Genomic DNA, 12,022 nt, shown 5'->3' on the forward strand with positions numbered 1-12,022 from the left:
CACAACGGTGGTAGGCCTGATCACCGACAATGAAGAGACAGCCTATAGGGAGGAGATCACACTAACAGTGTGGTGCCGCGACAACCACCTCTCCCTCAATGTGATCAAGAAAAAATATGTGATTGTGGACTACAGGGAAAAGAGGGCCGAACACGCCCCCATTCTCATCGACAGTACTGTAGTAGAGCAGGTCGAGAGCTTCAAGTTCCTTGCCGTCCACATCACCAACAAACTATCATGGTCACACCAAGACAGTCATAAAGAGGGCATGACAACGCCTATTCCAACTCAGGAGACTGAAAAGATCCTCAAAATGTTTGACAGCTGCAGCTGCAGTCCCCTAACTGTTTGCACCACCGCTCGGCATCCGACCACAAGGCGCTACAGAGGGTAGTACGTACGGCGCAGTACATCACTGGGCCAAGCTTCCTGACATCCAGAACCTATATACCAGGCGGTGTCAGAGGAAGGCCCTGAAAATTGTCAAAGACTCCAGTCACCCAAGTCATAGACTGGTCTCTCTGCTACCACATGGCAAGTGGTACCAAGTCTGGGTCCAAAAGGCTTCTTAACAGCTTCTACCCCCAAGCCATAAGACTCCTGAACAGCTAATTAAAGGGTTACCCAGACCCCTCTTTTACCCTGCTGCTGCTTTCTGTTTATTATGTATGCATAGTCACTACCGTACACTACCGTTCAAGAGTTTGGGTTCACTTAGAAATGTCCTTGTTTTTGAAAGAAAAGCAAATTTTGTTGGTCCATTAAAATAACATAATATTGATCAGAAATACAGTGTAGACATTGTTAATGTTGTAAATGACTATTGTAGCTGGAAATGGCAGATTTTTTTATGGAATATCTACATAGGCGTACAAAGCCCAATTATCAGCAACCATCACTCCTGTGTTCCAATGGCACATTGTGTTAGCTAATCCAAGTTTATCATTTTAAAAGGCTAATTGATCATTAGAGAACCATTTTGCAATTATGTTAGCACAGCTAAAAACTGTCCTGATTAAAGAAGCAATAAAACTGGCCTTCTTTAGACTAGTTGAGTATCTGGAGCATCAGCATTTGTGGGTTCGATTACAGGATCAAAATGGCTAGAAACAAATACCTTTCTTCTGAAACTCGTCAGTCTATTCTTGTTCTGAGAAATGTAGGCTATTCCATGCGAGAAATTGCCAAGAAACTGAAGAACTCGTACAACGCTGTGTACTACACCCTAAAACAGAAAAGCCCAAACTGGCCCTAACCAGAATAGAAAGAGGAGTGGGAGGCCCCGGTGCACAAATGAGCAAGAGGACAAGTACATTAGAGTGTCTAGTTTGAGAAACAGACTCACAAGTCCTCAACTGGCAGCTTCATTAAATAGTACCCGCAAAACACCAGTCTCAACGTCAACAGTGAAGAGGAGACTCTGGGATTCTGGCCTTCAAGTCACTTTTACTTTATATTTTTTACTTATGTGTTTTTTTCTACCTAACACTTGTTTTTCTTAGAACTTTTTAAAGCATTGTTGGTTAAGGGCTTTTAAGTAAGCATTTCACTGTAAGGTCTACACCTGTTGTATTTGGCGCATGTGACAAATACAATTGGATTTGTGTGTGTTCCTCAGTCCCGGGTGCGGCCCCTCGGCAGGTGGAGGTCCAGCCCTTCAACTCCACGGCCCTCAGGGTCACCTGGCGATCTGTGTTGGCAAGGCAACGCCAAGGCCAGATCCGTGGTTACCAGGTGCACTATGCTCACGTGGAGAGCGGCTCATCACGCACCCTTCCCCGGATCAAAGACCTGCTATTGGACGACAGCCAGGTGATGTCATCACTAATCTTACTATTCTTACTTCCAATTTTCTTTAAAATATTTAATTGGAGTATCTTCGCAACAGTGAAGTGCACACTTAAAAGGATAACGTACACCTTTGCCAGCTGTCACACCTCTGCAGATCACGTCAGGTTTGTAGCGCTAAAGTGAAGCAAATCGTTCGCCTTACATTTATCTCACTTTGAGACTTTGTAGTTAAAATGACTTCCCCCTACGCTCTTATTTCCTCCTCCTATATCTAATCTCCTCTCTTGACTCATTCACTCCTCTCTCTCTCTCTCTTCCCTCTCTTTCTCTCCCCTCCGCGTCTTCCCGTGGGATCAGTTTGTGGAGGATGACTTTACTGAATACGTGAGTATGGCTCATTCTGTCAGTATTAAACTGAACCTTATGTGGTACGTTGCATAAGGAAGTTATGAAACCCTCATTAGGAGATGCCTTCTATCTGAGAGACAGCCAGTTTGTAACATGTCTCTATGTGAAAGTAATAGGGCAGAGTAAGTTCATGCTCATTGATGTTTTAGTGGAGATAGGACAAGAAGAAAGGAAGGGGTAGGCAGGAATGGAGACGGGAGGGAAGAAGAGAGAGAGAGGTTTTATAGAGGTTTAGCTGAAAAATAAGTGTGTGTGTGTGTGTGTGTGTGTTACCCTGTAGGAGATGATTGTGGGGGGTCTTAAGCCAGAGACCTCTTACTCTGTGTCTGTGGCTGCTTACACCACTAAAGGGGACGGAACACACAGTAAAGCCAGGGTGGTGCAGACACTGGGGATTGGTGAGCATCACACACACACTCAAAAAAGGATGAGATCACTTAAAAATGCAAACACCCATAATACACAAACAATACACCCAGACTACAATAGCATATTACACATATTATACAGTATATTCATGTATTAAACGTACAATGCATAACTGACATGTTTGTGCCTCTCCTTCCTGCTCTTGTCTGCAGTGCCTGGTGCCCCCTCCCTGTCAGTGCGCCCGGGATCTGAGTCCTCCGTGGTGGTGAGATGGGGGCCCCCTTCAAGGGGGTCAGACTCAGGTCCAGGTGCCAAAGGGTCTGAAATTCAGATCCAGGGTTACCGGCTACAGTTTGGGCTGAAGAATGCAACTCTGGACACTATAGTGGAGTTTTCGTCCAGGGAGCGAATGTACACTCTCACAGACGTAATTCCAGGTTTGACCTATGTCGTTACTCTTTCTGCCAAAAGCCGGTCGGGGTATGGAGATGAGTCGTGGGAGGAACTCGAGATGCCCGAGTACCCACCCAGGGGGTACCCCCAAATCTTGGAATCCATTAATGCCACCTGCTGTTCACTCCAGTTCTCCTGGCTACCCCCTGTGCCAAGCGAGCGAAACGGCGTGATCACTGAATACACCGTAGCTTACCGGGAAGAGGGGGGTCTTGACCCTATGGGCATTGACCCTCTCGGTCCTCCTCGCCAGATCACGCTCCCAGCCAGTGAGTCCAGCTACACCATCCTGGGCCTGAACCACAGCACTGGGTACGAGGTGCAGATGTGTGCTCACACCAGCGTAGGTCCCGGCCCCTTCAGTCCCCCGCTGCTGTATCGCACAATGACTTTCGAGACAGGTAGGGCTGGCCTGGGGCCTGTGCACAGGGCTCAGGAGAAACCCCCTTATTCACTCTAAGCACTGGTCTAGAGTCATATTTGTCTGCCTTTATCTGAACCTTGAATATCATAGTCCAAAATGCAAAGCTGACTCTGGGCCAGTTCTAAGGAGTGACTTTCATCCACAGAGTGGTTGAAAACTGCAAAGTCCACTGGAAAATCCCAGTCTCCTCCAACCACCCACACCCACCACCTCCTCCCTCACCTACCCCTCACCTCCAAGGAAAATGGACTGAATGCCACAGGAATGAATGTATGGAGAACACTCTCACACACCCACAGGTAAAAGTCAGTAGAAAAGCCGGGTAGGTTGTGAACTGTGAGGTAAGTGTTGAGTCTTGGCTCATTGGCTGAACGAGGCTTTAGTTTAGACACATGGTTGGTATCTAAAGGTAAGCTTTTACATCAGTCAATCCCTCACCTCTTTTTGGATTGACTGAACCTATTCCAACCTTTGTTGACATGTCGTTGGTGTGTTTTTTAACCCTAACACTCCCAGCAGGCACTAAACCACTAAACACACACATTCTTCAGTTCTGTTTCTCTCCCTCCACTCCTCATTCTGATCAATCAATCCACCTCTTCACCTCCTCCTCCTCCAAACCTTCATCTATCGTTCCCACTAACTTGAATTCAGATCAGTCTAAAGACATGCTTCTACCCCATCACTCACACAGACACCCACTCACAGGTCTACAGGGTGGAAACGGAGGAGTGGAGAGGTTGATTGGCACAGGGCAGTCTAGATTGACCCTGCCTTGACTGTGCCTATATGTATCTTACAGGAGAATGATGTACGTCTAACCTCCCCTCATTCCCTTCACAGCGACCCCATAACCCTTTGAGAAGATAGTTATTTCGAAGTTACATATTCTGTGTGTTCTGTTCCGGGAAATCTACCAGAGCGAGTTAGGCTAGAATGAGATTAAGTAGGATTAGGCAGAGGATGTCGTAGTAAAGAGGAAGTACAGTGCACACAGGAGTCAACGGTTCTTATCTCTTCTATTCTTCAATTCTATTCACTCTTATTTGGTACCCAGTGCCCATATACGTACTTCCTAAAGAATGTTGAGATGTATGACATCACTGTCGTGTCCTTCTTCATCTTATTTTAGGAATTGGGATCCTTTGTTATAGAACCTACTAGAATGGGTTGGTAGCCTCTCCACAAAGGGTTGTGGACCGTTGAGACATGTGAATAGGGTAGACTACACCTCAACTGATCATTTGTCTGTTCTCCATCTTCCAATCAGATGTCCCGAGGAACTTCTCAGTGAACCTGGCGACCAAGACGAGTGTTCTGCTGACCTGGGAGTTCCCCGACAGCCCCTACCCATACCACTTTACTGTGAGTGTGCGCGTGTGTGCGCGCGTGTGCATGCATGCATAAACATCTGTTTGTGTGTGTGTGTCTGTGTGTATGTGTGCGTAAACACAATTGTGCGTGCATGTGTGTGTATGTCGCTGCGTGTGTATGTAACGTATGTACAGTATGATCTTAGCCGTAAAATACCCCTATCCCATTCCTCCCAGGTGGAGTATAATCATCAGAAGATGGAGGTGGATGCCAGGCTGAGGAAAGCAGTGATCCCCAACCTGCAGCCCGATACTGACTATGACTTCAAGATCACCTCCCCCGAGGGCAACATGGGCCGGCTGAGGCACCGCATCCTAGCCAAGACGTCTCCACTAATCGGCATCCGTCGTCCGGAGATAGACCACACCCGGGACACGGAGACCACCATCACCATCATTCTGCCTTCACTGGAGAACCGCAGCCCTGTCAAGTAAAGGCCTACCTAGAGGATGGATTTCTATCTATATCTAACTGATTTTAATGGTGTTTAGAATTTGCGATATTTTCTGATGTCCTGTGTGTTGGTTGTGTCTCCCTCTAGGAACATTTATGTGGTGGTAGTTCCACTGAGGAGGGCAAGGGGGGTCATCAGGCATCTCAAGAGCCCAGACGAGATGGACCTGGAGGAGGCGAGAGCTATGGCAACCCATTTGGGAACACATGACATGGCTGGTCCTCTCTCTGAGAACCTTTGCTCTTTTAGATTTGGTTTCTTAATGTTTACATAAAAAAATGTAAAAAACGTATCAATAACATCCGTCTCTCTTTCTCTTCCTCTCCTTCCCAGTTGTTGGACATCAGTCAAAGACAGAGGGACTCTAGACAGCAAAAACAGGTTGACCTGCGTCGAGCCTACATCACTGCCCGCTTCACCCCTGATACCCTGCCAGCCTTCTTCACTTTGGGGGACCAGCTGGACTACGGAGGCTTTGAGAACCGCGCTCTAGAACCGGGACAGGAGTACGTGTTCTTCATCCTGGCAGAACTCAACGGCACCACAGGGGTACGGGGAAATCCAATGAGGATTTTTTTGGTTTGTTTTGTTTATGTGTGATTGCATATAGGTATTGTAGGACAGTGTGTATCTCTCTCACATAGTCACGTCTTCTCCCTCATTCTCAAAAGACAAGCTACTTTGGCATGGCCATGAACAACACTGTTAAAGCAATGAAATATACAGTACATCACTCGACGAATGGAGAATGAAAAGGCAATAATGTTCATATCCCCTCGTGCGATATGTATTCCTCAATGTGCTCTGTTTGTGTATTGTAGAAGATGTATGGGGCCAGCCCCTACACAGACCCAGTGATAGCCCCCGACTCAGACCCCCAGCCCCTGGACGCGGGGGACGGTCTGATCTGGGTGGTGGGACCCGTCCTGGCCGTGGTCTTCATCATCTGCATCGTCATCGCCATCCTGCTCTACAAGAAGTGAGTGAGACCCGGGGAGGGAGCACTGAACTTACACAGGGGTTGTATATCTAACAAGTATAACACACTCAAATCAGCTTGCTTGCTTTGCTATAACCAGCAAACATGATAATATGCTATTCGTCTCTAACATTCTAACGCGCTATACCTCGCTAACACATACGGTATGGTTCTATCACATGGCAGCCATTGAAATGTGTCTGTTTCAACTTACACAGTATACTGGCATATTAACAGGCATAGAAACAAGGGACAAGATTGTAAGGGCAGCTAGACTGACCCAGCCAAAGAGATGTGTCATCCTTAGTAACCCAGCCATCAAGCTTTTGAATACAAATGTATCACATTCCTCTTTTCATTATTCACTCCCTCGCTCGCTCCTGTTTCGGAAGCAGCAAGCCAGACAGGTGAGTGTCGGCCATACTAATTAGTTGGTATATTGTGTTGGTGACATATTTAGATCTCTAAGGACAAATGATACAGTGTCAATTCAAATGCCTAATTGGCAGTGCAGCAATTTATAGAAATAATACAGTCTAAAGTATTTAAAACTTGTGTTCATTGAACCAATATATTGTGGTGAATACTGTTAGGTCAGTCATGACCTCTAACGCCTCTACTCTCTCTGGTGTGTCTCTTGTCTGGTGATTGTCCTGTTGTGTTCCGTCTCCCTGGTCCCTGAGCAGTAAGAGGAAGGACTCTGAGCCAGGCACCAAGAGCCTTCTGGGTAACGCTGAGATGATGGCCCACCACCCCACAGACCCCGTCGAGATGAGACGCATCAACTTCCAGACCCCTGGTATGCACAGACAAACGCATGCACACATGCACACACACACACACATTTTTCGATAGCACATTTGTTCTTGATAAAAGAAAGAAAAGTTGCTGAATTTATATGGTGGGAGGAACTGCAATAAAGAACAAAGTGAATTTCAAGTGTAGAAAGTTACCACAGAAAACACACCACACAGGGTCAGGTTTTATAACCCTCTGAAGCTTCCACCAGGGTTTCATTTCCTTCTGAGATCAAAATGGCTGTCCTCCAGGTTAGTACAGTTAAGATGAGTCATCGTCCGTGAGTCATACCTGTGCAACGGGCGGCACGGCACTCTGCCCAAACACTGTAACCGTCTCAGTGTCTGCCCGATCGCCCACAGTCCCACCTGGCAGGCGCTAGATAGCCATGCCAGAGAGGACAGAGGTGTCACCACTGTCAGAACTGAAAAACACTTACATGACCTATTTGTTCTTGAAAAGATGAAAGGTGAGAGTTAAAGTTATTTTTAGCTAATAGAATTATATTTCTGTCTAGAATGCGTGGTGTAGATCTTCCGCTTTTCCTAGCGTGGCCAGACAAGGCAGACCCACTCCGCCTCCACACCCTCTGTGAGTCCCACCTCCAGCTGCTCTGGTGTTAAATCCCCCAGGCTACGCCTCCGCCACTTCCTGTTACCCTCTGTACTACGAGATACTGCTTCCCCCTCACAGAAGGAACTTAGATGAGAATGAGGAGGATGTTATTGTGTAAAATATACAGTATATTGTATAATTAGGTTATTTGTGGCAATATTAACATTATTCATGCCACACAGGTGTTGTTCAATGTAATTCATCCGTTTGATATTTGCTTTAACAGATTGTTTTCTTACAATTAGGCCTATATTTTGCAACACTGCTCATGGTGCATGATGATATTGAATGATATTGTATAGCACTCTCCCCTACATCTGACAGTGTTTTACATTGTATGGGGGCTAACACTCGACCTCCACACCATTACCACCCACTGTGTGCGTGGAGATACTCAGGGTGCCGTTCGGCCTAATTAACACTCTGTCTTTTTTTTCCTTTTTTTTTTCTTCTCTGAATCATCGCTTGCGCTCCTAATCGCTCAGAAAAGTAATTTCCATATCAAAGGAAAACATTTCCAAACCAACCGAATCGCAGACTTTGTATCTTTTAAGTGGATTATTATTGATTCTCCATTGTGCTATTCGTGTAATATGCATTTTTTTTTTTTTACTCTGTAATTGTATTTTGCCATCTAACAAAGAACCTGTAATTAATCTTGTGCAATGACAGAGTGGTGTGTGTAGGTGTACTCTATGCAGTCTTGTCACTGGTAGACTTACCATTATGCAGAAGAGGCAACTGCCTCGGGCCTCACATAACCAAGAGGCTTCATAATAAAACATTTAAACATCCCCATCAAAGTCTTTCTGGTTAAGACGGAGATATCAGCGTCTGCGGTGGAAGGTGGCCCAGATTTAGCGGTGTTTGTCAGACCAGGAGACATCCCAGAAATTGATCTTCTCACAGAAAAATCGGTACGGTTTTGGGCTACACACTAATATGAACCTTCTATGGAAAGATGAGACTCTCACGAACACGATGGCGTTCTTGGTTTTGCTCTACAACCGTCATCTGAAGGTAACATGGTACTGGGCCAAAACATTTATGTGAAGTGAATAGGGCATTTCCATGTAAAAGGTATACGGGTAATTCCACGGTCATTTTTTTTTGTTTTTTTGCTTTTTTATCTCTGATATAAGACAGAAACTTCAAAACATACTTCCTACATACATCTAGCGAGATGCAATAGCATTTCTTTAGTAAAAAGACAGGTGCTGCTGCTGGTTAAAATACTGCCATGTATTATGGCATGACATACTCTTTTTGGCCAGACAGCATCAGATAAATGTGGTACATATGGTAAGACAGAGTGGTGCTGTTTCGCTAGCTCGGATGCTTTCTCCGGTGAGAGAGGTTCAGTCACTTGCTAATTTAAGGCAGTTGGCGGGTGCACAGAGCACTGTTTGGATGAATGTGCGAAGGTAACCTACTTTTTGAAGTGATCGTTTTTAATAATCAGATGAAAATGTCATGACTGGTTGTGTTCATGGCACATTAAAAGGGCATATATTTTTACAGTTAAATTACATGTACAGTGGGGAGAACAAGTATTTGATAACCTGCAAAATCGGCAGTGTTTCCTAGTTACAAAGCATGTAGAGGTCTGTCAATTTTATCATAGGTACACTTCAACTGTCACATTGTATGATTTTTAAGTAATTCATTTGCATTTTATTGCATAACTTAATATTTGGTACAGAAACCTTGTTTGCAATTACAGAGATCATACGTTTCCTGTAGTTCTTGACCAGGTTTGCACACACTGCAGCAGGGATTTTTGCCCACTCCTCCATACAGACCTTCTCCAGATCCTTCAGGTTTAGGGGCTGTCCCTGGGCAATACAGACTTTCAGCTCCCTCCAAATATTTTCTATTGGGTTCAGGTCTGGAGAATGGCTAGGCCACTCCAGGACCTTGAGATGCTTCTTACGAAGCCACTCCTTAGTTGCCCTGGCTGTGTGTTTCGGGTCGTTGTCATGCTGGAAGACCCAGCCACGACCCATCTTCAATGCTCTTACTGAGGGAAGGAGGTTGTTGGCCAAGATCTCGCAATACATGGCCCCATCCATCCTCCCCTCAATACGGTGCAGTCGTCCTGTCCCCTTTGCAGAAAAGCATCCCCAAAGAATGATGTTTCCACCTCCATGCTTCATGGTTGGGATGGTGTTCTTGGGGTTGTACTCATCCTTCTTCTTCCTCCAAACACGGCGAGTGGAGTTTAGACCAAAAAGCTATATTTTTGTCTCACCAGACCACATGACCTTCTCCCATTCCTCCCCTGGATCATCCAGATGGTCATTGGCAAACTTCAGACGGGCCTGGACATGCGTTGGCTTGAGCAGGGGGACCTTGCGTGCGCTGCAGGATTTTAATCCATGACGGCGTAGTGTGTTACTAATGGTTTTCTTTGAGACTGTGGTCCCAGCTCTCTTCAGGTCATTGACCAGGTCCTGCCGTGTACTTCTGGGCTGATCCCTCACCTTCCTCATGATCATTGACGCCCCACAAGGTGAGATCTTGCGTGGAGCCCCAGACCGAGGGTGATTGACCGTCATCTTGAACTTCTTCCATTTTCTAATAATTGCGCCAACAGTTGTTGCCTTCTCACCAAGCTGCTTGCCTATTGTCCTGTAGCCCATCCCAGCCTTGTGCAGGTCTACAATTTAACCCTGATGTACTTACACAGCTCTCTGGTCTTGGCCATTGTGGAGAGGTTGGAGTCTGTTTGATTGAGTGTGTGGACAGGTGTCTTTTATACAGGTAACGAGTTCAAACAGTTGCAGTTAATACAGGTAATGAGTGGAGAACAGGAGGGCTTCTTAAAGAAAAACTAACAGGTCTGTGAGAGCCGGAATTCTTACTAGTTGGTAGGTGATCAAATACTTATGTCATGCAATAAAATGCTAATTAATTACTTAAAAATCATACAATGTGATTTTATGGATGTTTGTTTTAGATTCCGTCCCTCACAGTTGAAGTGTACCTATGATAAAAATCACAGACCTCTACATGCTTTGTAAGTAGGAAAACCTGCAAAATTGGTAGTGTATCAAATACTTGTTCTCCCCACTGTATTTACTATAAAAGGGGGGTGGGGGCTTTAGACTGGCCTCTGCTTGGGGCCTCCAAATCACTGAGTCTGCCCCTCAGTCTTGTGTAAGCTTCCAAGGCTAATGCCTATGCAGGATTGAGCTTAACTCAGTCTTGAGTCGCACTGACAAACTGGGTTCGAAACCCGCTAAGTCACACAGAGAGCCCTCATAATGGCCCTTGACGTCTGACCTCCTACATTTAACCCTTGTCCCTGTCCTGTAGGTATGATGAGCCACCCTCCCATCCCCATCACAGAGCTGGCTGAACACACAGAGCTGCTCAAGGCCAACGACAACCTGCGTCTGTCTCAGGAGTACGAGGTGAGAGATGCAGCATGGAGGAACGGATGAACATCACTCTTACATACAATACTATACAGTACCTAGGGATAGGGTTATTCCTCAAAGTGTACCAATTGCCTCTTGCAAACTAAGATGGTATCCTATCCTATACTCCTTGATCTTCATCATAGCATTTTCATAAATTCTACTTAATGGGTGCTCTCAATTAGATTTTAGGTGCCATCAACTATAAATTAGGAGAAAAAAATGCAACCGATGTGGAAATCCTGTAACTCTTCATCTCTGTTTCCTGGTCTCTCCAGTCCATTGACCCTGGTCAGCAGTTTACCTGGGAGCACTCCAACCTGGAGGTGAACAAGCCCAAGAACCGCTATGCTAACGTCATCGCCTACGATCACACTCGCGTTGTCCTCGCTCCAATAGAGGGTTCAAGTCCAGGTACATGCACCCCAAAAATCTGAGTGGGCACAAAGTATGTGAGGATGGCTGGGGAGGATGGCTTTTTCATTATGTTTCATTCCATATAAAAATATGTTTATTTTTCTGCCTATCTAAGCATACCTCTTGAGCTGTCTGGATACTCCAAACTGGTGGTTATTTTTTTAAACTAAATATGCTTCTCTGGATCTTTGCTCAAATCTGGGTAAAGGATTGAAAGGAATGTCTTATTTAGTACATTTTGCTTTTCTAAATTCTGCCAACCTTGCCAGCAGGCATGCCAGCAAGATATTTAGATAAGCTAGCTACTCTAACTTGATTGATAGTCTGAAATTACTTCTTGGTAGCTAGTTATGAGCTTAGATGATTGGGCTAAAGCCAACTTCATAAATTTGCTAGGTGGCTAGTAGTATTACAGAGAAACAGAAACAAAAAATTGTAACCCAAAAATTATACAGGACTCATCTGAGGGGGCACGTGCCCCTGTGCCCCTTATGGGCATGACGCCTCTGGGTACAGTG

General features: G+C 45.5%; 1 protein-coding gene across 1 annotated transcript in view; it reads left to right on the forward strand.

The window, feature by feature from the left end:
- LOC139376292 (receptor-type tyrosine-protein phosphatase S-like) overlaps positions 1 to 12,022 on the forward strand; it is a 78,468-nt gene that overhangs the window by 51,274 nt on the left and 15,172 nt on the right. Inside the window, exons 13-25 of the mRNA XM_071118663.1 lie at positions 1,619 to 1,812; positions 2,149 to 2,175; positions 2,480 to 2,597; positions 2,781 to 3,422; positions 4,716 to 4,810; positions 4,996 to 5,249; positions 5,361 to 5,448; positions 5,607 to 5,822; positions 6,095 to 6,252; positions 6,645 to 6,659; positions 6,939 to 7,051; positions 10,984 to 11,081; positions 11,366 to 11,501. Coding sequence (XP_070974764.1) covers positions 1,619 to 1,812; positions 2,149 to 2,175; positions 2,480 to 2,597; positions 2,781 to 3,422; positions 4,716 to 4,810; positions 4,996 to 5,249; positions 5,361 to 5,448; positions 5,607 to 5,822; positions 6,095 to 6,252; positions 6,645 to 6,659; positions 6,939 to 7,051; positions 10,984 to 11,081; positions 11,366 to 11,501 — 2,154 coding nt within the window. The remainder of the gene's footprint in view (positions 1 to 1,618; positions 1,813 to 2,148; positions 2,176 to 2,479; positions 2,598 to 2,780; positions 3,423 to 4,715; positions 4,811 to 4,995; positions 5,250 to 5,360; positions 5,449 to 5,606; positions 5,823 to 6,094; positions 6,253 to 6,644; positions 6,660 to 6,938; positions 7,052 to 10,983; positions 11,082 to 11,365; positions 11,502 to 12,022) is intronic.

This window comes from Oncorhynchus clarkii, chromosome 20 (genome assembly GCF_045791955.1).
Source record: "Oncorhynchus clarkii lewisi isolate Uvic-CL-2024 chromosome 20, UVic_Ocla_1.0, whole genome shotgun sequence".
NCBI classification, from domain to species: Eukaryota; Metazoa; Chordata; class Actinopteri; order Salmoniformes; family Salmonidae; genus Oncorhynchus; species Oncorhynchus clarkii.